Source organism: Myiozetetes cayanensis, unplaced genomic scaffold (assembly GCF_022539395.1).
Source record: "Myiozetetes cayanensis isolate MyiCay16 unplaced genomic scaffold, myiCay2020 scf14, whole genome shotgun sequence".
Lineage (NCBI taxonomy): Eukaryota > Metazoa > Chordata > Aves > Passeriformes > Tyrannidae > Myiozetetes > Myiozetetes cayanensis.
Window position 1 is genome coordinate 2,360,513 of NW_026087048.1, and position 22,113 is coordinate 2,382,625.

Sequence of the window (22,113 nt, forward strand, 5' to 3'; positions counted from 1 at the left end):
TAGATTGCTGGGTGTCTTACCCCCCTCTGTGCCTTCACTCGTGGATCTTAAACCCAATCCATTGGAGTGACCTCAATTTTGAAAGCAAATATCCTGAAGGGGTTTCCCAAATTTTCTTCCTTACTCCCAGAAATCCATTCAGGTGGAATAAAAATGCGGGTTGCTGTGTTATTTTTTTTTTTCCCCCCCATCTCTAGGTGCACAAGGAATTTTTACTCTCCTCCTCTAAAGATCTCTCACTGCCTCACAAGAGTTGCTGCACCTGAGCTTTAAATCCAGCAGTCAGAGGGATTAAAAGTGATTTATTCCAAGGGCTCTGCCTCCAACTCCTGGATCAACCCGCTTCTCCTGCAGAGAAATGTGTGGTGTGGGTTTATATATATATATATATATAAATTGCATGGAATTTGGAATATTTATATATATAAATATATAGGGAATTTATATGAGATTTGCTTTCCAAGATTCTGACTGGTCTGTAACCAGGGCACATTTGAGGCTGAAGGATCTGACATGTGAACAAGAGGCTCCCTAAAATTCCTTTCCCTGGATGTGCCTGAGCCACCAGTGGGACACAACCAGCACCCCGAGGAGCCCTGGGGTGAATCCAACTCCTGCTGCTGGTGGGAGAGTGGGGAGCATCTCCAGGCTGGGAGAGCTGGAAAAGAGAAGGTTTTGTGTGGGGACCTCACAGCTCCTTCCAGAGTGGGAAGGGGCTCCAGGGAACCAGGGAATGACAGGACGAGGAGTAATGGGGGAAAGAGGGGAATGCAGGGTGGATACTGGGGAGAAATCCTTCCCTGGGGGTGGGCAGGCCCTGGCACAGGGTGCCCAGGGAAGCTGTGGCTGCCCCTGGATCCCTGGGAGTGTCCAAGGCCAGGTTGGACGGGGCTTGGAGAAACCTGGGATAGAGGAAGATGTCCCTGCCCGTGGCAGGGGTGGCAATAAATGACCTTTAAGGTCCATTCCAGCCCCTTAACATTCCATGACTCCAGTGCCAAGGGGCTGATCCCGGGAGTGGGGCAGGGACAGGGAATGGGACAGGGACAGACACAGACACAGTGTCACAAGGAGGGGACAGGAGCCGTGTCACACACACACTGTCACAGTGTCAGAGGGACAGGAGCAGTCACAGACACACTGTCACAGTGTCCCAGTGTCCCAGGGACACGAGCAGTGTCCCAGTGTCCCAGGGACGGGGAATTGTCCCACACACACTGTCCCAGTGTCCCAGTGTCCCAGGGACGGGGCAGTGTCCCCGTGTCCCACTGTCCCATTGTCGCACTGTGTGTCCCCCCCGCTCCCTCCCGCCGTACCCCTCCGTGCCGCCAGGGGGCGCCCTCGGCCCCGGCCCCGCCCCCAGCCCGCCCCACGCTCTTTGGCCCCGCCCCTTTCCCCGCCTCAATTATCGCGAGAGCCGCCGCTGCCTTCCCTCGGCTCCTTCCGCCCTCCCCCCGAAGTCTCGCGAGATCTCGCGCCCTGTCCTGCCCGGCTCCGAGGCGCTCTCGCGACATCCGTCCCCCCCTCCCCGCGTGGGCGGGGCCCCGTCTCAGTCTCGCGAGATCCCCGCGGCGGTGGCGGCGGGGCGCGGCGTAGTCTCGCGAGAGGCGCGCGCCCCCCCCGGTCCCTGAGGCGGACATGGTGGCCGGCGATGGACCCTCCCAGCGCAGGTCGGTCACGGCGGCCCGGGCCGCCCGCACGGGGCCGGGGCAGCGCCTCGCCCTCCGCGCCGCCCCCCGCGCCGCCCTCCGCCGCTGCCCCGGCCCGCGGGGGGGCGCGCCGGCGCCGTCCCCCCCATCCCCCGCGGGGTATTTATTCAGTGCGGGCACGGCCGCGGCGGGGCTCGCTGTGCCCCCGGGCGGGCAGCGCTTTGTGCCTCCCGCTGCACCGCGGGCCGGGCCTGTTACCCGCGCCGGGGCCTTGCCCTGCGTGTAGATGGCACACCGAGACAACAGAGGTCAGGGGTGCGCGGGCTGTGCCCGTGACCGGCGTGACCCGCGATTGCGAGCGCTGCTGAAACCCAGCTCACCGCACACCTGCGTGTCCCAATCCCTGTACAGCCCTGTCCGTGCTGCACTTACTCGCAGTCCCGAGGAGCGTTATTTTTGGCAGAATCAGCGATAAAATCTCGCGTGAGTGCTCCGTGGGCGCTCCCGCTCCGCGGGAGGTGTGTAACTGTTCCTTTCCTCCCCAGGAAGCCCCTACCAGCCCGTGGTTGAAGCTCTGGAAAAGCACCCCCAGAAGAAGTTCTACAATGTGTCCAAGCTCGGAGGGGCCAAGTATGGTACGTGGAGCTCCGGGGGTGAGCGGGGTGGGACCCCCCGAGTGCCCTGCGGGGTGGGGGGGATGCAGGCACCTTGTGCTGTTCTCTCCTGTCAAACCAAAAATACCTCCGTGAGGTATTTACTAGAGGCATTTGGGATTTTTAAATTTTTTATTTCTATTTGGCAAGGCCTGAATTGTTCCGTGCTCACAGGATTTGTGATGTGTTTGTTGAATAAAGAATTCCCAGTGGATGTTTCACTTCAGACTGGTATTTGACACAGTGGGTTGAAGGGCCCAGAGTCTGCTGACACTTTGTGCAACAGCTGAGGGCTCTTGCAGATTCCTCCTGCTTGTGGTAACAGAGTTCATCTTCCAGATAAGCACAACTGGAGGAAGGAGGAGGTTTCTGCTGGTGGCTTTGCCCAGGGAGAAGCAGTGCCCTGGGGCTTACAAAACCAGGCAGTTCCCCAGCAGTTCTTTGAAAAGCCTCGAGACAGGAGTGGAAATAAAACCACAGGATACCCCTTCCTGCTCAAATGTGCCAAAAATCTTGGAGCAGTCACGGGTGTTCCTGAAGGTGCTCTCAGGAGTCTGGGTTAAGAGGGTCTTTGTCTCCCAGTACAGAAGTTGGAAGCCTCATATTAACTAGCTAGCACAATATTTAATAACATTTAGACACGGTGTGGGGCAGCACGGGTAGCAAATCCACCCTCTGGAATTGCTCTCTGCATTTGCTTTGCTGGGCCATTTTCAGTTCTACCTGTTTGCCTTCTGGCTGCAATTTGGCACGAAGGGCCTGTTTATGGTAATCAGATTAGTAGTGTAAATGTGAATTGATTTATTTGCCAGTTTTCCAGGGAGTTTTTCTAGTGTTGAAGAGGGGAAATGGGGACCTGAGAGAGCTCCGAGGGATTTAGGGCAGAGGGGACATGTGGGATGTGGACCAGGCTCCCCCCCCCCACTCAGTCCCTGCTGGGAATTTGGCCTGGAAATCCTGTGAGGGAGGGCATGACAGGTCACTGCAGGTGTTTTTGGGGACATCTTCCTACTCAAACTCATCAGATCTTACACTGAAAATAGGCACTTGTCTAATTAGACAGCAGTGAATAATATCTGAGAAAAACACGGTGAAAACAGAGTCAGCAAATTCGGTGTTAATGGTTTGTGAACAAACCTCTGGATTAGGTTAAGACAACCAATTCTAATCTTTTTTTTTTATTAAAGCCTGAACTTAACTGTTTCACCACCTCCTAACTAACTTTTTTTGTATTTCTCCCTGTTCTAATGAAGTTGTTTATCTGCTTGAATGATGCTGAAAACAATGGGATTTGGGGGAGAAATCAGTTAACCCAGATTTTTTTTTTTGTTTCAGTTTTTTGTTTGTTTCTGTGCTGTCAGTAGTGACACCCTATTTTTCCTCTTCCCTCTTTCTTCGTTATATTTCAATTTCCCTATTTTTTTTTTCTGCCAGCAAACTGCTGCTTGTCAGTAGCTTAATTCAGATCAGCAGCAAACTGACTCAGGTTCCATTCAGTGAAATGCCCTTGTCTATATTTTATGAAGTGTGTTTCATTTTAAAAAGGGCACATGGCAGAGCAGTTTCTGGCCTTCATATCCCTTTTTATTAAAATAATACTCTGGCAGTGGATGCTTTTGGCTTGATATCTCCAGTCATGCAGTGGTAAAATTCACAGTGGGACTGAATATTTTAATTGCCATTGCTTTTTGGCCTGCTCTGATCAATAATGCCAGGTCTGTGTTCCTGCCAGCATAACATACCTTCCTAAATGTGACTGCACGCAGGGGGGTCAGGCCATTGACATCTCCCTTCAGATCCCTTCAGATAACTCAGCTCCTGCAAAATGCACATCGTGGAACTCGCTGTGTCCTTACTGTGTAAGGAAGATCAACCCCAAAGGCAGCTGGAGGAGCAGGCTCCTGATCTCTCATCCCTCCAGTGCCTGGAGAAGTGGGATTGTTCAGAAATGGGGGATTGGGAGTTGAGAAAGCTGCAGGTGTTGATGTCCCTGTCCCTGCTCTGCAGACACCCTGCCTTACTCCATCCGAGTGCTGTTCGAGTCCAGCGTCCGCAACTGCGACGGCTTCCTGGTGAAGGAGACGGATGCCATGAACATCCTGGACTGGAAAATGAAACAGAACCATGTTGAAGTGCCCTTCTGTCCTGCCAGAGTTGTTCTTCAAGACTTCACGTAAGTGTGGGAGCACCAAAGCCCCCGGGAGCAGCTGCGTGCACTCGCTGAGCTCATGTGCAGTGCTTGGGCTCGGCAATCAATCACACCTCGCCTCTGATACCCAGGGTCTGCTGTTCCAGTGCATTCCTTCTGACAGTTCCACAGGGTGCAAGGGTAGGAGTTGTTCCACAGGGTGCCCTGGCAAGGCTGAAGCTGCTGGTCCACCAGGAACGCTTGTCAGGATAAGAGCCAGAACACAAATGGAAGTGGTGATGTTTGGCTGCCAGTTCACTGAAATCCATGGAATCCTTGCTTGAGATAATTGAAGATTAAATACTGCTTATTCCACAATGAGTAATCCACTTGAATCATGAATAATACATATATTTAAAAAGCAATCTCTTAGGATGTTGACTTCCTTTGTGATTGGACTCTGGCATAGCTGAAAGGGCAGTCCTTCAGCAATTTGCAGACATTCAGTTGAAGCTGTCTCGCTGACTCTGTGAAGAAGTGAGATAATTAAAAAAAGCAATTATGATAATAATAAATTTGAGGTAACTTCTGCTTAAACCTCAGTGAGGTTTATGTAGTTCTGTGTTGTATAAACATTCCCCCCTCTCAGCTTTGCACTTCAGGTGTGCTAATTATCCGTGTCATAGCAACACGGGGGTTACCATCTGAAATGAGACTCAGCCAGATCGAGATTTAATTAACAAAAAGAAGGTTGATGTGTTTTGGTGAGTTCGTGTCTCACGTTGTACTGTTCTGGTTTTCCATCTGGCAGTGGAATTCCAGCCATGGTGGATTTTGCTGCCATGAGGGAAGCTGTGAGAAATGCTGGAGGAGATCCTGTGAAAGTCAACCCTGCCTGCCCCACTGATCTCACTGTTGACCATTCTCTGCAGATTGATTTCAGCAAATGGTAATGTACCTTTTCTTTTACAAACTGTACATTTTTGTTTGAGGTGTGGATTCATTCAGGTCTTGGTGCTCTCCCATCAAATCATTTGTCCTGGGTGGATCCTTGCAATGAGACACGGTGGTATCTGAAAAAAGGCTGGATAAAAATGGCTAAATGAACACTCTGGAAGGAGAGAAGGAATGTTTGTGAGGCATTCTGGGTGAAGCTGACTGATAATCCAAATTCTGGGCAGGATTTTGCTGAAATAACAGGATCTGGCGTGCTTTCCAGAAAATAATATGTCTCAAGAGGATGAGGCAGAGGGAGTTTGTAATTTTGCTTTGCTCTGTTTGTAGTGTTCAAACAGATAAATGTGGCTGCATAGATTTTCAGAGAGAGAATAAGTGTGCTTGGAGAAATCTGGACAAGTATGAGGACTGGAAAACTCCCAGTGTGGTTTTCCTTGCCTGACAGGCAGTGATGTGATGAACACAGCCTGGGGCTGCCTTTGCTGGGAACATAATACAGGAATAACTTGGGTTATAACTTGGGAATAACCGGAGCTGCAGCCGGTGTGTGGTGCTGCGGACGTGCCGTGTCAGTGCTGAGCTCTGGAGGGACAGCTGCTTCCCCTGCAATTAGGCCAGCCTAAAATTATCAGGCAGGCCAAGCGTTGGCAAGAGGTCTGGGTGTGCTGCTTTGTCATGATAAATCCAGGCTCTGGAGCATCACTGGGGAAGCTCTGGGGTCTCAGCAGCTGCTGGGCTGTGATAAGAAACCCTTCCCTGCAGGGGGGTTGGTGCTGCTTTCCCAGAGCTCCCCTTCCTGCAGATGGGCTGGGGTGGGATTTGCACGAGGTGTCCTCTGAGCCAGCACTCTCCTCTGCCCCCTGATAACTCAGTATCTGCCTGTGCTCCTAAAGCAGGAGAAAGCAGTGGCTTTAATTGCAGCTGTGTGATTTGGTAATTACTGAGAGATAAATAGTCATTAGTTTCTCACAAGCTTTCTTTGCTCTCCTGCACGGACTGGATGTTGTACAAATAGAGGGTACTGAGCTGGGTGGACTTTATTTTTAAAAAAAAACCCTCCAACTTTTCTGTCCTACTTCTGACCGACTTGACCAGCGTATAAAATTTATCTGAACCTTTGAGAATTTGGATAAAAAGCCTAATTAAATAATAAAGGTACATTTCTTTCCTCGAGAAAGCTTTGCCTGTAATCGCTCCTCTGTGGATTTAACATGTGCAGAATAGTCCTAAAAAAAAAAAAAAACAAGTTGATTCTACCGTTTGGATGAGACTGTGTGAACACCTCCCAAGTTTAAAACCCTGAGTTCAGCCTTTGCAATAATGAAGATTAATAAAGATTTCTGGCCCGTTGTGAACAAATGGAAGGAGCTGGGTGGTGTTAATCTTTCAGACAGTCCAGTCCTGTTCATTTACCGTGCCACGTTACTTAACTAAGCTTATCCAGTGCTAGTTTATATTGAAAAAAACCACAAAAAAACAACCAAGGTGAGAGCGGGGAAGAGCGCACAAACCACTGATGGAGCTGTCGCTGTCTTTGTGTTGCAGTGCAATCCAGAACGCCCCCAACCCGGGGGGCGGGGAGGCTCCGAAGCCGCCGGCCCGGCTGTCTCCGCTGCGGGCGCAGCCCCGGAAGGTGCCGTGCCGGGGCCAGGGCGGCTGCAGGGGCGGGCCCTGCGAGCCCGGCCGGCTCCCCGCGCCCTTCTCCGCGCAGATCGAGAACACGCCCATCCTCTGCCCCTTCCACCTGCAGCCCGTGCCTGAGTATGCACCTTCTTTGTGTCTTCGGTGGTGTTGAGCTCTGCCTGGGATGCCTCATGGAAATGTTTATTTTTTTAAATGTCTGTCCTCTTCAGCTGTGCCGTGGGCAGGTTGCAGGAGCTAGAAGAAGGTCAGATGGAGCAGATGTGAATTAGTCTGCTACAAATTTATGTATTGGTGCAGATGGCCAGCTATTGGCTCATGGCTGTGACTTTTAAATTAAATTTTGCTACGTCCCTTGTTTCTTGACAAGGACAACAACAGATAGGAGTGTAATCCTCTGTGTGTTGGAAAGCAAACCCGAGTGAATAAATCAGTGAAGCATTAATTTATTTCTAAAAGTAATTTGTAGCTCTTGTGTGATATCTTTTCAGAAGTCTCTGGCTCTTAGAAGTAGCTTACACATCATCCCCCAACCTTTAGAGGATCTCACAGCCCATCTGTCCCTGAGCTGCAATTCAGTAAATGTCCTGTACCAGCCCAGAGGAGGCTCACTCTGCCCTCCCCGGCTTGCTGTGTTATTACCAGGTCGGTGTGTGCTGCTCCATCTCTGCCAATTACTCACAATCACCCTGCTCTTGGAGCTGCCTCCGTGGTGTGATGGACTGTTCAGATCCCAATCTGCCAGTGCTGGACATTTACCAGCTGATCCAATCTGTAGCCACAGCGCTGCTGAGCTGAATGCCGTGGAATTTTGTAGCTGTGGGAACACTGCTGCTCGGTGCAGGTGTGTGGTGTTTGCAGCAGCGCTGGTGCCGTGGCACAGCCCAGCAGGGCTGGTGGTGGAGCTGCAGGGTCACCCTGACTGTCCCTCGGGGCTTGGCACAGCACCAGAGCTGCTGAACTGCTGCTGCTGCAGGGAGGAAAGGGGAGGGTCGTGGTGTAAAAGACACCTCTGAAAATTGAGAACTTCCTGGTGCACAGCAAATGTGCTCCCTTCCTCGTTCAGCTACTCAAAGCGGAGATTATTCCTCTTAAATTGTGGATTGCTCTGTTATAACAACCATCAGTACCTGAATAAACACGACACTAACTAAGAAAAGACAGCTCATTTTAGGAGGCTCCTGATGAGTACCTGTGGAGACAGAATTGTGGCATGGAGGGAAATACAGGAATGGAGGGCAGTTACAGTTGCCCTGATGTTCTGCTGAGCTGCTGAGTGCCAGTTCTGAACCTGGATGGGAGTGTGTTTTTACAGTAATTAGTGAACATCTGGCTTCTTTACTGTGTGGGGTTCTGAGGTGTTCGGCCTGTGAGACAACACAGGGGGGTAAAAAAGCTTCTGTGTGTTGTAGGATATGCCTGGAATAGATCCCTCAAAGTATTTTTGAGCTCAGAAGCTTTAGGCAAAGCATACCTGGAATGAACCTGTTCTCAGGAGCAGCACACGTGAGGTCAGCTGTTTCTCACTGTTTACACACAGCTTGCTGCAGGGAAGCAATTATCTTTGTTCTAATGAAGCACTTCAAACAGTCCTGCAGGCTTAAAGCTTTGAGTCTCTCATCAAAGCAGCTAAAACTACAACTTGTTCTTCTGTAATTTGAAATGCATTGTGACAGTCCTTGTCAACTTGTTATCTTCTAGGCCCGAGACGGTATTGAAAAATCAGGAGATGGAATTTGGCAGAAACAGAGAGAGGCTTCAGTTTTTTAAGGTATGGCTGTGTACCTGCAGGCTTTGTGTTTGGGGCTTTTTTTTTTTTTAGGAGCTGTTTGTCTGCCAGTGTTCAGGTTTAGATGATAAATTTAATTGTAATCATTTGGAAGTGTTAGACTCTCAAATCCGATTTTAATACAGGAACATTTAATACAGAAAATTGGCTTTCTGACTTAAAGAAGTTTACTCTGATTTGGTTCTGATGTGGTGTAGGAGTTCAGTGCAGTGATCTGAGACTGTTTTCCTGTGTGTAGACCAGGAGGGTTCTCTCTGAAGCAGATGAACTTTTCCATTATTAAAGAAGGAAATGGCCAGGCTGGATCTCGTTACTTCCCACGTCAGCTCTGCTGAATGTTCCATCCTGAGTTTGCAGATGGTCTCACCCAGGAGCGTCAAACCTAAACTCAGTTATGCTGTAAATACAAATTCTGCAGTAAATGCAAGTGCTTAGGTTGTGTTCTCTAAATACCAGTCTTAGGTGAGCTGTAAGTAAGTTGTGTGACCTGGAGGGTAAGAGATTTCTGTTGCCCTGCTTTTGGAAGGTAGGTGTGAATTATTGATCCAGCCTTCACAGGAGCTGAGTGAGGGGTTGTGTTGATAATTAGGAATGTATCCAAGGGGATCACATACCTCTGTTTGACAAAGGAGCCCCCTGGGTAAATAGTAAGGACTCCTTTATTGTGTCTCATTTTGCCTTTTTATTTATGTTCCAAGACTTGATTACACCTTTGAAAAAAATTCAACCCTTTTTCTTCTCCTTTTTGAAAACATTTCAGTGGAGTTCAAAGGTTTTCAAGAACATTTCCATAATTCCACCTGAGACTGGCACGGCTCACCAAGTGAACTTGGAATATCTGTCCAAAGTTGTTTTTGAAGTTAAGGATTTGCTCTACCCTGATAGCGTGGTTGGCACAGATTCCCACACGACCATGGTCAATGGCTTGGGTATCTTGGGCTGGGGTAAGTATGCTCAGAACAACTTCCTTGCACTTGCACAGGCACACTGAAAGCTGGATGTTTGTGTCTCAAGCATAACAGGCTCTTGAATTGTTCTTCTGAATTTTTTTATCTAAAAGTAACCTTGACTAACGTTTCTTTCCGCTGAGAAGTGGCTCTGTAATTAAAAGAGAAAACAGCCAAAACCCACCTGATACTACAAGTAAATTAAAAAATTTGCATGAAGGTTTCTCTCAGAAAATTGGTTTCAGATGTCAAAGGTTTTCTGCTTGGCTGTGACGTTTCACTTGAGCTTTGAATTTTGGGTTTGGATTTAACGCTACTCCTGCATTTCTTGCTGTGTCTGTGTCGGGAATGAAGAGTTGTCCTTCATATTGCTGCTTCTCCTACAACGTGTTTATTGTCACAGCCTTTAGGCTCAGTAGCAGGGGTGTTGTTAATTGTCAGGACCTGAGCATGCAGAGTGTTTTGCTGATGAGAGCACTGGGATGCTGTTCCCTTGCAGGCGTCGGGGGCATCGAGACGGAAGCGGTGATGCTGGGGATGCCCCTCACCCTCACCCTGCCCCAGGTGGTGGGCTGTGAGCTCACAGGCACAGTCAGCCCCTTTGCCACCTCCATAGACATTGTTCTGAGCATTACCAAGGTAAGTGTCTGATGCCTTTTCAATCTTGAGTTTGTTGCCAGTGGCACCGGTGATGTTTGAGCCTGAATTAAACACCGGGAGTGTTTCCAGTGCACCTTTGAGCAGGGCACTGCAGAAAGGTGCAAATAATCCATTTTTATTTACTAGTCCTTTGAAGCAGCAGCAGGTTTTTCTTTCCCCTTGTACTCATTAAAGAGTAATTTATAATAATTCTTTTTTCTTTCAAACATAGCCTTAGGGTTCCTTTTTGTTTGAAACGTTCATGACTTGTGAATCGTTGTGACAGACATGGCTGGCACTTGTACCTCTGCACGTAACAACTGTTGATTTGTGTTCTTCCCAACAGCATCTGAGGCAAGCTGAGGTGGCTGGCAAGTTTGTGGAGTTTTTTGGGAGTGGTGTTTCCCAGCTGTCTGTAGCAGACCGAACCACAATAGCAAATATGTGTCCTGAATATGGTGCTACTCTGAGTTTTTTCCCTGTTGATAATGTGACATTGAAGCACTTAAAGCATACAGGTAAGGATGAAATTAAAACAGTGGTTCGTTGTAATTGTGCTTTTGATTCGTGGTAATACACATTTTTTGCTTAGAACTCCACAGTTCTTACACTGTGTAGACTCTAATTAATGTGTAATTAGACTCTTGCATGAGGTTTGAGTCCAGTCTGGTTCATTTGTCTAATGCCTGATTTATGAACATGATGTTATTTTTCAACATCCCTAGCCCTTGTTTTTGAAAGCATCTTTAAAATACCCTTTAAAAGAAAAGTATTAAGGAAATTCACAGTTACATTTTGAAATGTGTGTGGAATGCAAGTCATCTCAATTTGAAATGAATCCATTGACCACCTGTAGCTTCCCTACAGAATCAAACTTCAAAATGATTACTAGAAAGGAGTGAATCTGCAGAACAAATCACATCTCTGATTTTTTCCCAGTGGATTATGTTTCCCTTTGAAGCTCATGATTTCAGGCTAAACCAGGAGAATGGCAATTCCTTCTCAAGCTGCTGCAAACAGAGAAAGCCCCAGTGACAGATACCAAAAATAAAGCTGCTTCATGAGGGAGCCTTTCTGAAATGAAATCTTTCAGTTTTAAATGAGTTCAGTATTTTTAACAGCAAACATGTTTGTCTGGCCAGTGCAGAGCAAATCACCAATTTTCAAATAGTACCCAGCAATTGTGCCTGTGGTCAACTTAGCACATGATCTGTGCTAAACCAGTAAATCCTAACAGAGCAAAGCCCTGTGGCCTTCAGGGACACTTCTGTAAATGTAGTTACAGTCACAACTGCTAGAGCTGGAATAACTTACATTATTCCTTGGTGTGAGAAGACAAACTAATTAAACAAAAAATATAATAATTTATAAATGTTTTCAACTGTGTTTCATTCCTGACTAGTTTCTGGAGGTTGGGGTATGGAAGTGGTGTGCTTGGAAAAAGAAGTGCTTTGAATGGTTACACTTAAGAGTCTAAATTTCTGATAATTGTGTGTTTGTTTCACTTATGTCTGTAATGTGACTTTTCTCGTGTTTGAAATCACCTTCCTAAGGTTTGGACGAGGCCAAGCTTGAAGTGATGGAAGCATATCTTAAAGCTGTGAAGTTATTTAGAAACGAGGAGAGTTCTTCCAGAGAACCTGAGTATTCCCAGGTAAGCTGGAAAGGACTTGGAGGGGGTTTGATTCTCCTGAATAACTGCTGAGGATTTAACAGGCTGGTTTCCTCCTGTCATTTGTCATTGCTTTCTGCAAAGTTATTTATTAACTCACAATTTCAAGAAGCAAGAGTTTATTTGCAAAACATAAGAGGGGGTGGGGAAAAGAAGGGAAGTCCAGTAATGTTATGTCAACTATCAGGTACTGAATTCCAGTTGCTCCTGGGTCTTGTGGATGGCAGAAAAGTTAAGGATAATGTTGAAACACTTGGAATAAGATGAGTAGCCTTTTCCAGTGAATGGTCTTGCCAGGTGGAAGCCCAGAGTTCCAAATGTCTGTGAACACTCCTGATTTTTATCAGGAGTGTTTTTATCCATGTCCTGCTGGGCTGGGATTGGTAATTCCTGTGCTTTCTGTTCCTTGCTTCTTTTAGGTAGTGCAGGTCAGTCTAAGCTCTATAATTCCATATGTCAGTGGTCCCAAGAGATCCCAAGACAGAGTGGCTGTTAATAACATGAAAAGTGACTTCCAAGCCTGCTTGAACGAAAAGGTTTGTACCACTGATGTTCTCTTCCCAAGGTATTTCCTGTAATCCATGTAAATAGGTGTTATGTTGCCTGTTCCCTGCACACCTGCTGACCCTCCTTATTGCTGCACGACTGCTTGGCCAGGGTGTTCCTTCCCTCCTTGCCAAGTGTCCCAAGGGGAGTAGCTGGTAAATCATCATCAAGTGGTTTGGCAGGAACAAGATACTTCCAAGTGTCCTTAATGTCACAGTTGAGATTGCTAGGGAGGAAGAACTTTGGTACACAGTGTGAGCTTGTGAAACTATTTCACTTTTTCAAGGGTTTCTTAAACAGTTGTGTATTACTTGATTTCCACAACAGAGTTTATCAGGAGAAAAGAAAACTCGTGATATCTTAAAGGAGACTCAGAAAACCTGCCAAGATTTGTAGCTGATCAGTGTTCCAGGTTCTTAACTTAGCAAATGATTGTTGCTCACAGCCTACCTTGACTTCACAGAGGGAATGTTTTCAGTTAGGGATGTGTTCAGGTATCTGAGAATGCAGCCAGTACAAGAATGTCCCTTCATTTCTAGTGTTTGGCACTGAAGTTCAAGACTGGCAGCAGTGTTGGTGAGAATTCATTCTGTTGGGTTGAGGCTGTGACCCGATTTGGTCAGTTGTGCTGGAGGGAAGTGGGAGCTGAGTGTGGAAGGCAAAGGTTGAGGTTGAAGGGGTCCCCTGAGGATGTTGGAGTGCTGAGAGCGCTCAGGTGAGGGTGTGAAATGCTGACTGACCTACTCTGGTTTAGTTACCAGTCTCTTACAATTCATCCTGGACATGCTGCTCATCCAGGAGCAGGTTTGTGTGGAATTACACAGGGGTGGTTCTTTGCTGTACAGCAGGGAGTGAGCTGTGGGATCAGCCACTTGCAGACTGGCATTTGTTCCCAGCTGCAGCAGAGCTACAGCAGCTGTGAAGGGAGGAGGGTGAGAGCAGTGTGTTTACAGAGGGGCATGGACTGAGGGCTGCCTGTAAATTCTGTGTGAAGGTTCCTGAGGGCACCGCTGAGTTATTTCAAGCTGAGGCTTCCCTTGGCCTGGCTGTTGTCATCCTTTGTGTGCTGTAAGAGGTGCTAACAGCTATCTTTGCCCCCCAGTGTGGCGTGAAGGGGTTTCAGATTGCAGCTGAGAAGCAGAACGACACGGTGCCCGTTCAGTATGAAGGAAATGAATACCAGCTGTCCCACGGCTGCGTGGTCATCGCTGCAGTGATCAGCTGCACCAACAACTGCAACCCCTCCGTCATGCTGGCTGCAGGTACGTCAGCACCACACAACCCCTCACCTTCACTGCTGTGGGTTCTCTGCAGGGGCTCGACCCAGAGGTTTGAAACTACGAACTCGTAGCCTTACCTTGTGTGTTCTGGGGGTGATGCAGTGAAATTATTTTCCCACAATACAGTCTCCACGTTTGTGCCCTAAAGCAGTATTAAAGAGAGTAATTAAGAATATTTACACCTGGCAATATTCCAGCAGGGAAGCAGTTGCAGGGCTCTTGTCAGGTGACACAGGTGATGCACAGGGAGGCTTCAGCTTGGAGCCTGTCCTGGACAATGAGCTGGAACACCACAGAGCAGGACAGAAACTCTGCGTGGCTGAACAGTTGATCTGTCACTTTTGAAGGGGTATCTGCTGCACCTTCACAAGCTGCAGATGGTTTTGCTGCAGCAGCTCATCTGTCACACTTTGCTCTCATGTTTCAAGGCCCTCTGTGGCCAAGGTGAGCTTCCCTTTGGGGCTCTGGGACACTGAATGGATTGGCACTGTCAGCTGGAACATGGGAAAGACATTTTCCTTACAGAAAAGAAAATGGGAATGGGAACAAAAACCTGCATGGCATTATTATGAGTTAAGAAACTTTATTCAGGCCAGTAGTTGCTTTAATAATTTAATAAACTGGAAGTTGTCTAATCCCCTGTGAGTTTTTATGCTTGTTTAAGTAAGGTAGCAGCACACAGGTGACTTGTTAGGGGATTTAAAGGGATATACAAATCACAGTCTATCTCTTTGGCTTTCTCCCTTGTTGTTTGGTAGGACTGCTGGCCAAAAAAGCCGTGGAGGCTGGCCTGGTGGTGAAGCCCTACATCAGAACCAGCCTGTCCCCAGGCAGTGGCATGGTGACACATTACCTCAGCTCCAGCGGGGTGCTGCCGTACCTCAGCAAGCTCGGGTAAGGCCTGGCTGCCCTTGCTGCTTCAGCCAGGGGCTGCACAGGGGGGCTGGACCAGCTGGGAATCAGGATTGCTCTTCCTTTGGAGTTGGATAATTCTGAATAGGTTTTCGTTTTACTTGCTGGCTTAAAATTGTTTTGCCCCCATTGCATTCCCGCTTAACAATTTCCTGTGTGTAGCTCTGCCCCAGCTCAGCTCTGTTTTTTGAGTACTGAACTCCTTTTCAGTACTGAAGTGTCTTGCAGGACAGGATGCACTTGATGATGTATTTTAAAAGTGGAAGCTGGGTGCCAATTTGCCAGCACAGTCTGTATTAGTCTTCTCTTGGCATTGCTGCTGTCAGAGGTTGTTCAACCTGGTTTTGGTTGCTCCATAGCAGATTATGCTCATCATTCTGCAGCTGTGGCTCTCATCAGTGAGATGTAATGTCTGCTGCTCACCTCCTCCAGAGTTTTAATTGCCAAAGGAAAAAAAAAAAATTCTTAGGGATTGCTAATAAAAGAAAAAGCAGTTTTGCTGACCAGCTCTTTGTGACCGTGGGATGTGTGATTTGTGTGGTTTTCCCCTGTAGGTTTGAGGTGGTTGGTTATGGGTGCTCCACCTGTGTTGGGAACACGGCCCCTTTGCCAGAAGCCATCAGGAATGCAATAAAACAGGTAAAGCTCTGCCTGGCTTGGTAAATACAGAAATGGGACTCCCACCCAGTTAAGCAATCAAGAAGTACAGCAGTCCATGCAAAACAGACTCCACTGTTGGTTTGGGCTTTGTATGATGGTTTTGTGCATTTGCAAGTGAGGGACTCCTGACAGTTCATTGCTGTGGATACTAAATGTTATAAATGGTATTTGTAGCATGCAGATGGAAATTACAGAATAAATACACATGATCTCATCTTACAGAGGATGCAAAGTGTAGGTTTTGTGTCAGATGTGAAGAGGAGGGAGGGTTTTAAGGAGCTGTGGACTCAAGTCACTTGAACCAGCAGTGTCTCAACAGCTGCAGCTTTTCTGCTGTTCTGAAGCAGAATTAAAATACAAGAGATGAAAGGCAGGAGAGGAGTTGACTGAAGGGACAGGAGAACACATCAGAGGGTCAGAAGGGAAAATGAGAAGAGAAGGGTGGTGGCAGAGAGCAAACTGCCCTTCAGCTGCAGCATTAGAGGAGATGTTTGAAGTGGAATGCTAAAGCACATCTGACCTGGCTACCCAAACCCAGCAGCAGGAGTTGCTGTAACAGCACACCTGGCTCTGCCCCTCAGGGTGACATCATTGCCTGTGGGGTGCTGTCTGGCACCAAGAACTTCGAGGGCCGCCTGTGCGACTGCGTCCGTGCCAACTACCTGGCGTCCCCCCCGCTGGTGGTGGCCTACGCCATCGCGGGCACCGTCAGGATCGACTTCGAGACCGAGCCCCTGGGTGAGTGAGTGAGTGATGAGTGAGTGATGAGTGAGTGCTGCCTCCCAGCTTCCCCCTCTGCCTGCAGGGCACTGGCAGAGCTGGCAGCACCAGGGCTGTGTGTGTGAGCAGAAAGCACAGCCCTGTTGGTGTCACTGAGCATCCCTTCAGCTGCTCAGATCCCTTGCCTGTCTGGTGCCACCTCTGAAGGCCTGAACGTGCCCATGTTTATATTCCAGTATCCATCTGAAGGCTCGTGTTCTGTCCTTTAACACTGCTGTTGTGTTTGAAATCCTACTCAGGCGTCGGCTTTAATGGCAAAAGCATTTACCTACGAGACGTTTGGCCCACCCGAAAAGAACTTCACGCGGTGGAGGAGGAGTGTGTGATATCATCCATGTTCAAGGAGCTGAAGGAGAAGATGGAGGTAAGGATGGCCTTTTGTTCCACATAATGCAAAGGTTGCTTTTCAGTGTAATATCTTCCAGTTGGATGTGATTGGTTTGTCTGTGACTTCCAGGGCTCTAACTGGGATGGATGCTGGCATTAAACAGTGATTCTTAAGTAGTATCCAGTGAGGTAACTTGTAATATATGATAGGAAATTATTTGCTAAATAATAGTAATAGAAAATCACCAGTAAGTCTTTGGTTTCTGAATGTAAAAATACAATAAACTAATTTCTGTTCGTTCTGATTCATTTTCTTTCTTGCAGAAAGGAAACAAACGATGGAATTTACTGGAAGCACCAGAGTCAACTTTATTTCCCTGGGATTCAAAATCTACTTATATCAGATGTCCTTCCTTTTTTGATAAACTTGTAAGTACAGTGGATCTGTCCATCAGATGATATGCCTTGCACTGAAGTGAAGGAATAGCTATTCCAGCAAATCTGCAGTGTTTAAGTAACAAATTGAATTATTTCTCAGGCTTTTAAATACTGTTTGTGTCTCTGGAATGAGTGGAGCTGGTCCATCAAGGTGCCTTCATACACTGCAGATGTGTTTTATGTCTCTAAAGGTCTTGGAAAAAAACGTTCCTGACACTTTCTTTCCTTGTGTTCTTTCCCCTGCCCTTCCCTTTCAGGCCAAAGAAGCAGCTGCACCCCAGCCAGTTGAAAATGCCCACGTGTTGCTGTACCTGGGGGACTCTGTCACCACGGACCACATCTCCCCTGCTGGCAGCATTGCCAGGAGCAGCGCTGCTGCCAAGTACCTGACCAGCAAAGGGTGAGCTCTGGCACCTTCCCCCTGGCACCGAGCTGAGCAGCAGCAGTGCTGGGCTCCAGACGTGCCCCTCTGCAGGGAGGGGGCACTGGGTGGGGAAAAGCCCCGAGTCAGCACCTCCTGGGCAGCCTGGCTGAGGCTGACACTGAGAATCACCCCTAAAGAACTGCCCCCCACAGCCCCTGCCACGGGAGCTGCCACGTGGGTGCCTGTCCTGACGTACAGACCAGTGACTGATTGTTAGCTGAGGTTGGTCACTGCCACTGGCTCAAGAGCAGTGAGAGGCACAGATGATCAGATCACTGTAAGAAAATGAAATGAAGCCCAGTTTCATAACTGAATGTGGTGTGGACTTGTCTTCCTAACCATTACATTCAGTCTGAAGGAGCAGGAAAGAAAAAATTCATGGGCCTTTAATTGGTGGTTTGATTGATGAGTAAAGCTCTCAGTTTGGTACAAGGCTTGTTAATAATTGTGCTGGTTATGGTAAGAGGATCAGTGAGCTGGTTGTTTCCTAGAACTGTCTGCCTATAATTCTCCTGGAAGTACCACGCTGCTCGTAGCTCTTCATAATGAAGTTGTAGAAAATCAATTTAAAATTGCAGCTTTGCTCCTGAGTAATGTAGCAGTGGTTTACACATGCTGCTCATGATTTATAATTACATCTTTGGAGGACTAGTTCTTTATTCTTTTCAGCTGGATAACATTTAAAGTGACTGATTCCCTCTTCAATTTGCTTTTTATTCCAGACTCACACCTCGTGAATTCAACTCTTACGGGGCTCGAAGAGGTAATGATGCTGTGATGACAAGAGGTACCTTTGCAAACATCAAGCTCCTGAATAAGTTCATTGGAAAACCGGCTCCTAAAACAATCCACTTCCCGTCAGGACAAACGGTAGGAATGTCTTTGTTGGCACAGCTGCTCTGGAATGGGGGTGCAGCTTTGGAACTCGCTCTCACTGTGTCACTTTGTCACTCCCCAGCTGGATGTGTTTGAAGCAGCAGAGCTGTACCAGAAGGAAGGCATTCCTGTGATTATTCTGGCAGGAAAGAAGTATGGACTGGGTAGCTCAAGAGACTGGGCTGCCAAAGGGCCTTTTTTACTGGTACTGCTGGTTTGTTTGGGTTTTGGGGGGTGGGGTTGTTTTTTTCTGGAAGCACCTAAAAACACTTTCTTTCTTAGAATCTTCCTGGGAAAGAATCACTAGTCAGGATAAACCTGAATGTCCTAATTATGTAACTTACCCTCTTGGGTACCAGACTTTGGGATAAATTAGACATTTATCTAGAGCTGACCTCTCTTTGGTCCTCAGGGGTGTTCAGTATCTCACTACTGGAGACTGATTCCCACTAATATTCAGAATAATAATGGTCAGCCACTGATTCATGTCCTGCCAGGTCGCTGTCTGTGACAGCCCCAGGTCACGCTCCACGGGCCAGCTCGGGCTTGTTTGCTTCCATCTGCTGTAAAACTAAAAGATGCCCAGGACACTTGGAGCACTCTGGTTCAAGCTGTGTCTGCACTCTCAGCTGGAGTGGCAGGACTGTGGACATGCCGTGTGTCTGAGGTCTCACTGGCTGTTCCTGTGTGTTCCCAGGGGGTCAGGGCTGTGCTGGCCGAGAGCTTCGAGAAGGTTCACCGCAGTCAGCTGATCGGGATCGGCATCGCTCCGCTGCAGTTCCACCCTGGGGAAAACCCCAGCACTCTGGGCCTCACGGGCAAAGAGCAGTTTTCCATATTGTTCCCCCCGGAGCTGTCGCCCAGGATGGCTTTGGATGTTAAGGTATCTTGGCAATATTTGTCATTTCTCTGTTGGATGTGCTGACGATTGAAAGCAGAGAAAGAAAAGTTAGTCCTGATGACAGGAGGCAAAGCAGGGAAAAAACAAGACTTAATTCTCCTGGAAGGTAAGCTCGTGGTGCTGCCTGCAGGTGGGCATGGCTGGTGGAGTGTCCCAAAGCACATACACACATGTTCTTCCTGCACAACTTGGTATGCAACCTGAAGTACCTGATTGTTCCTTTGGCCGTTGTTTTGCCTCTCCTGGGTGCTGTATTAGGGTAGAATTGAGTTGTTGCTCATTCAGGGGCTTTTAAAGGCAAAGGTGTGATGATTTGAGAGAGGCTTTGGCTTTCCCAGAACAACCTGGATGCAACAGGCATGTCACCTGCTCCCAGCTCCATCTACACTGGGCGCTAAAACAAACCTCCCATCTGTTCCCAGGGGTTGAATTCCCTTGTGTGCAACAGGATGTGGGGTTAGAATGTTAATATTAGAATGATAATAAACAAGGGGAGGTGAAAGCAAAACTTAATTAGCTTCTTTTTTTTTTTTTTGCTTCTGTTTTGAAGACGAGCACCGGGAAAGTCTTCAGCGTGATTGCCTTGTTTGAGAACAACACGGAGGTCACTTTATACAAGTATGGTGGAAGTCTGAACTTTGTGGCTCGGAGATTCTTATAGTAGCTGCTGACTGTCTGGGTCCCTTGCATAACTGGTAACTCTGCAAATGCCTTGTGTGAACCCAGGACTCTGTACTGTGGAACTGCAAACAGTCCTAGTGTGCTCCAAGTTACTTCGTCCATGGATGTAAAAGATTGTGAATCATTGTAACTGCAACGAGATCCTTTCTGATTTTAAATAATATTCTAATGGTGCTATTAAACATTGCTAAAATCAACATGTGTATTGTGGCAGAGAGCTGTAAGTATGGAGGGGATGTTTTATCAGACCATTTTGTAAATAAACTATGCGAAATCTGAAACTGATTGTGCTGAAGATTATTACGTAAGAAGATTTGATTTGCTGGCAGTTGTTTCCACTCAGTTTTTGCACCTGTAAATCTGTGTGCTGCTGTTTGTTGGTTTAAGGGTGGCAGATGGTGTGGAATCTTAAAGGCCAAACAGCATTTGTTTTGTTTTGTTTTGTTTTTTCATTTAGAGCTTAAAAAAGATGCTGAGTTTTTGAATTTCTTGTTCTTCAGGTCATGGGCTGAACAAAAAGCAGTCCATGTGAGGCCCATGGTATCCTGTATCCCAGATGATGACTTCCTTACCTTTATTATGGGATTATATTTCACCTGGATCCAGATTTAAAACTGCTCAAGCTATGAAGTGTTGTGTGCTTAGAAATCCGGGAAACACTTGTGCATTTCAAATCAAGGCTCACAGATGTTTGGTTCATGCAGGTTAAGTCGTGTTTGTTCACACCCTTCAGTTGAAGTTTGTCATTTGCTTCAAGGGGTGCAGTTTGTCGTTTGTGGCATCAGATATCATCAAACAAAGTACCTCCCTGTAATGTTTCAGCCTTTCAAAACCTTGTAAAACATTTCTTAGGACTGTTGGAATCCCTCTGCTTTAACTCCAGCCTGTGTCTAACCAGTTGTACTTGTCAGATGTTCAAGCCCCTCTGGCTGCTCCCTCAGGTCCCAGCTCTGCCCGAGGGTCCCAGTGCCCCGTGGAAGATCCCAGAGCGCTGACCCAGCCTGTCCCTCGTGGCACTGCAGGAGCTGTGGCTGCAGCACACGGGGGTGAAGCCCCTGCCCCCCAGTTCAGGTCAGCAGAGAGTGCAGAGTTGCTGCACTTCACAGCGTTGGGGTGTCCGAGCTGGGCGGGCAGTGCAGCTCCAATCCCCTCCTGCTGAGCTCCTGGAGCCTGGAAAGCTTCCCAACACCTCTTAGGGTTTGTGTGGAGATGAATTTCTGCTGGAGAACAAAACTGCAATACTTGCCTTTTGCGTGAAGATCTTTTGTTCTTGATAAACGTTGTCTTAAATATCAAAATATTAGTTGACCTGTGCTTTTAATTTATAACCAGACACTAAACTATTTGACTTGCAAGCTAACAGATACACAGTTCAATTCTTTAAATAGTGTTTGACATTCCTTAAAAAAAAACCCAAACAAAACTCCCAAATCCTCTCAGAATTGTATCATTACGGTGTATTCATTTTTGACAGTTCAAAGGCCAAACTAATTTGACGTCACTGACAAAACTTCAATATCTTTTGATATTTTATTTTTCAATCTCTTTTCCTATTTTATTCGCCGAAGTGCACTAAAGTTTGAAGTTGTGTATAATCTGGTTTTATGTTTCACTGGTTTGATGTGGTTTCCTTTTAGGTGGGATGAAAACCTTTCTGGTGCCTCCTGCCACTGCTGAGGGGGATCGGTGGATGCAGGTTTGGTGATGGTATCCAGCTGAGGCCGAGTCCCTGCTCTGTGCTACACTCCATGGATTCTCTCCAGAGGGACTGTGCAGATCTTGCTCCTTGTACAAGTGTTTAATGCTATTTTATCCCAGCTCAAACATTCTTGGTTTAGTTCAAGGAAATGTACATTATTGGGGAGAAGGTGGGAATTCAGCGCTGGCACGTTGTGATGCCTGATGCAGATGATGAAACTGCCACTCCAAGCCTGTTTACAACTTGTGTAACTGCTACAGCTTGAAGGGAACTCGGCCTCCCACCCTCTCTGGCTGCTTCAGGAGACAGGGACCCAAACCCTGCCAGGCAAACTGGTGGAGTTCAGCACAATTACAAGTGACTTGGCTGCAAGGGAAGCATTCAGCTCTTCTCAGAGCCGTGATGGCTTTCACTGTCACAGCAGCCACTTCAGTTCTGCTGCACCCCTGTGTCTTACAGTCCATGAGAGGGAGGGAGGGAGATGGTTCTGAGCTGGGCCTGCTCAGCTGGAGGC

At 47.5% G+C, this 22,113-nt stretch overlaps 1 protein-coding gene across 1 annotated transcript; it reads left to right on the forward strand.

Annotated features, from left to right (window-relative positions):
* The first annotated feature begins 1,541 nt into the window (after positions 1-1,541).
* IREB2 (iron responsive element binding protein 2) lies at positions 1,542-20,181 on the forward strand. The gene is made up of 22 exons (XM_050309610.1): positions 1,542-1,670; positions 2,195-2,284; positions 4,310-4,475; positions 5,242-5,379; positions 6,933-7,148; positions 8,730-8,799; positions 9,578-9,761; positions 10,264-10,403; positions 10,750-10,921; positions 11,957-12,057; positions 12,495-12,611; positions 13,724-13,883; positions 14,660-14,795; positions 15,368-15,452; positions 16,055-16,211; positions 16,493-16,617; positions 16,905-17,009; positions 17,276-17,418; positions 18,165-18,312; positions 18,401-18,523; positions 19,016-19,201; positions 19,770-20,181. The coding sequence occupies exons 1-22, from the start codon at positions 1,652-1,654 to the stop codon at positions 19,878-19,880; spliced, it is 2,892 nt and encodes a 963-aa protein (XP_050165567.1). The 5' UTR covers positions 1,542-1,651; the 3' UTR covers positions 19,881-20,181.
* Positions 20,182-22,113: the final 1,932 nt, after the last annotated feature.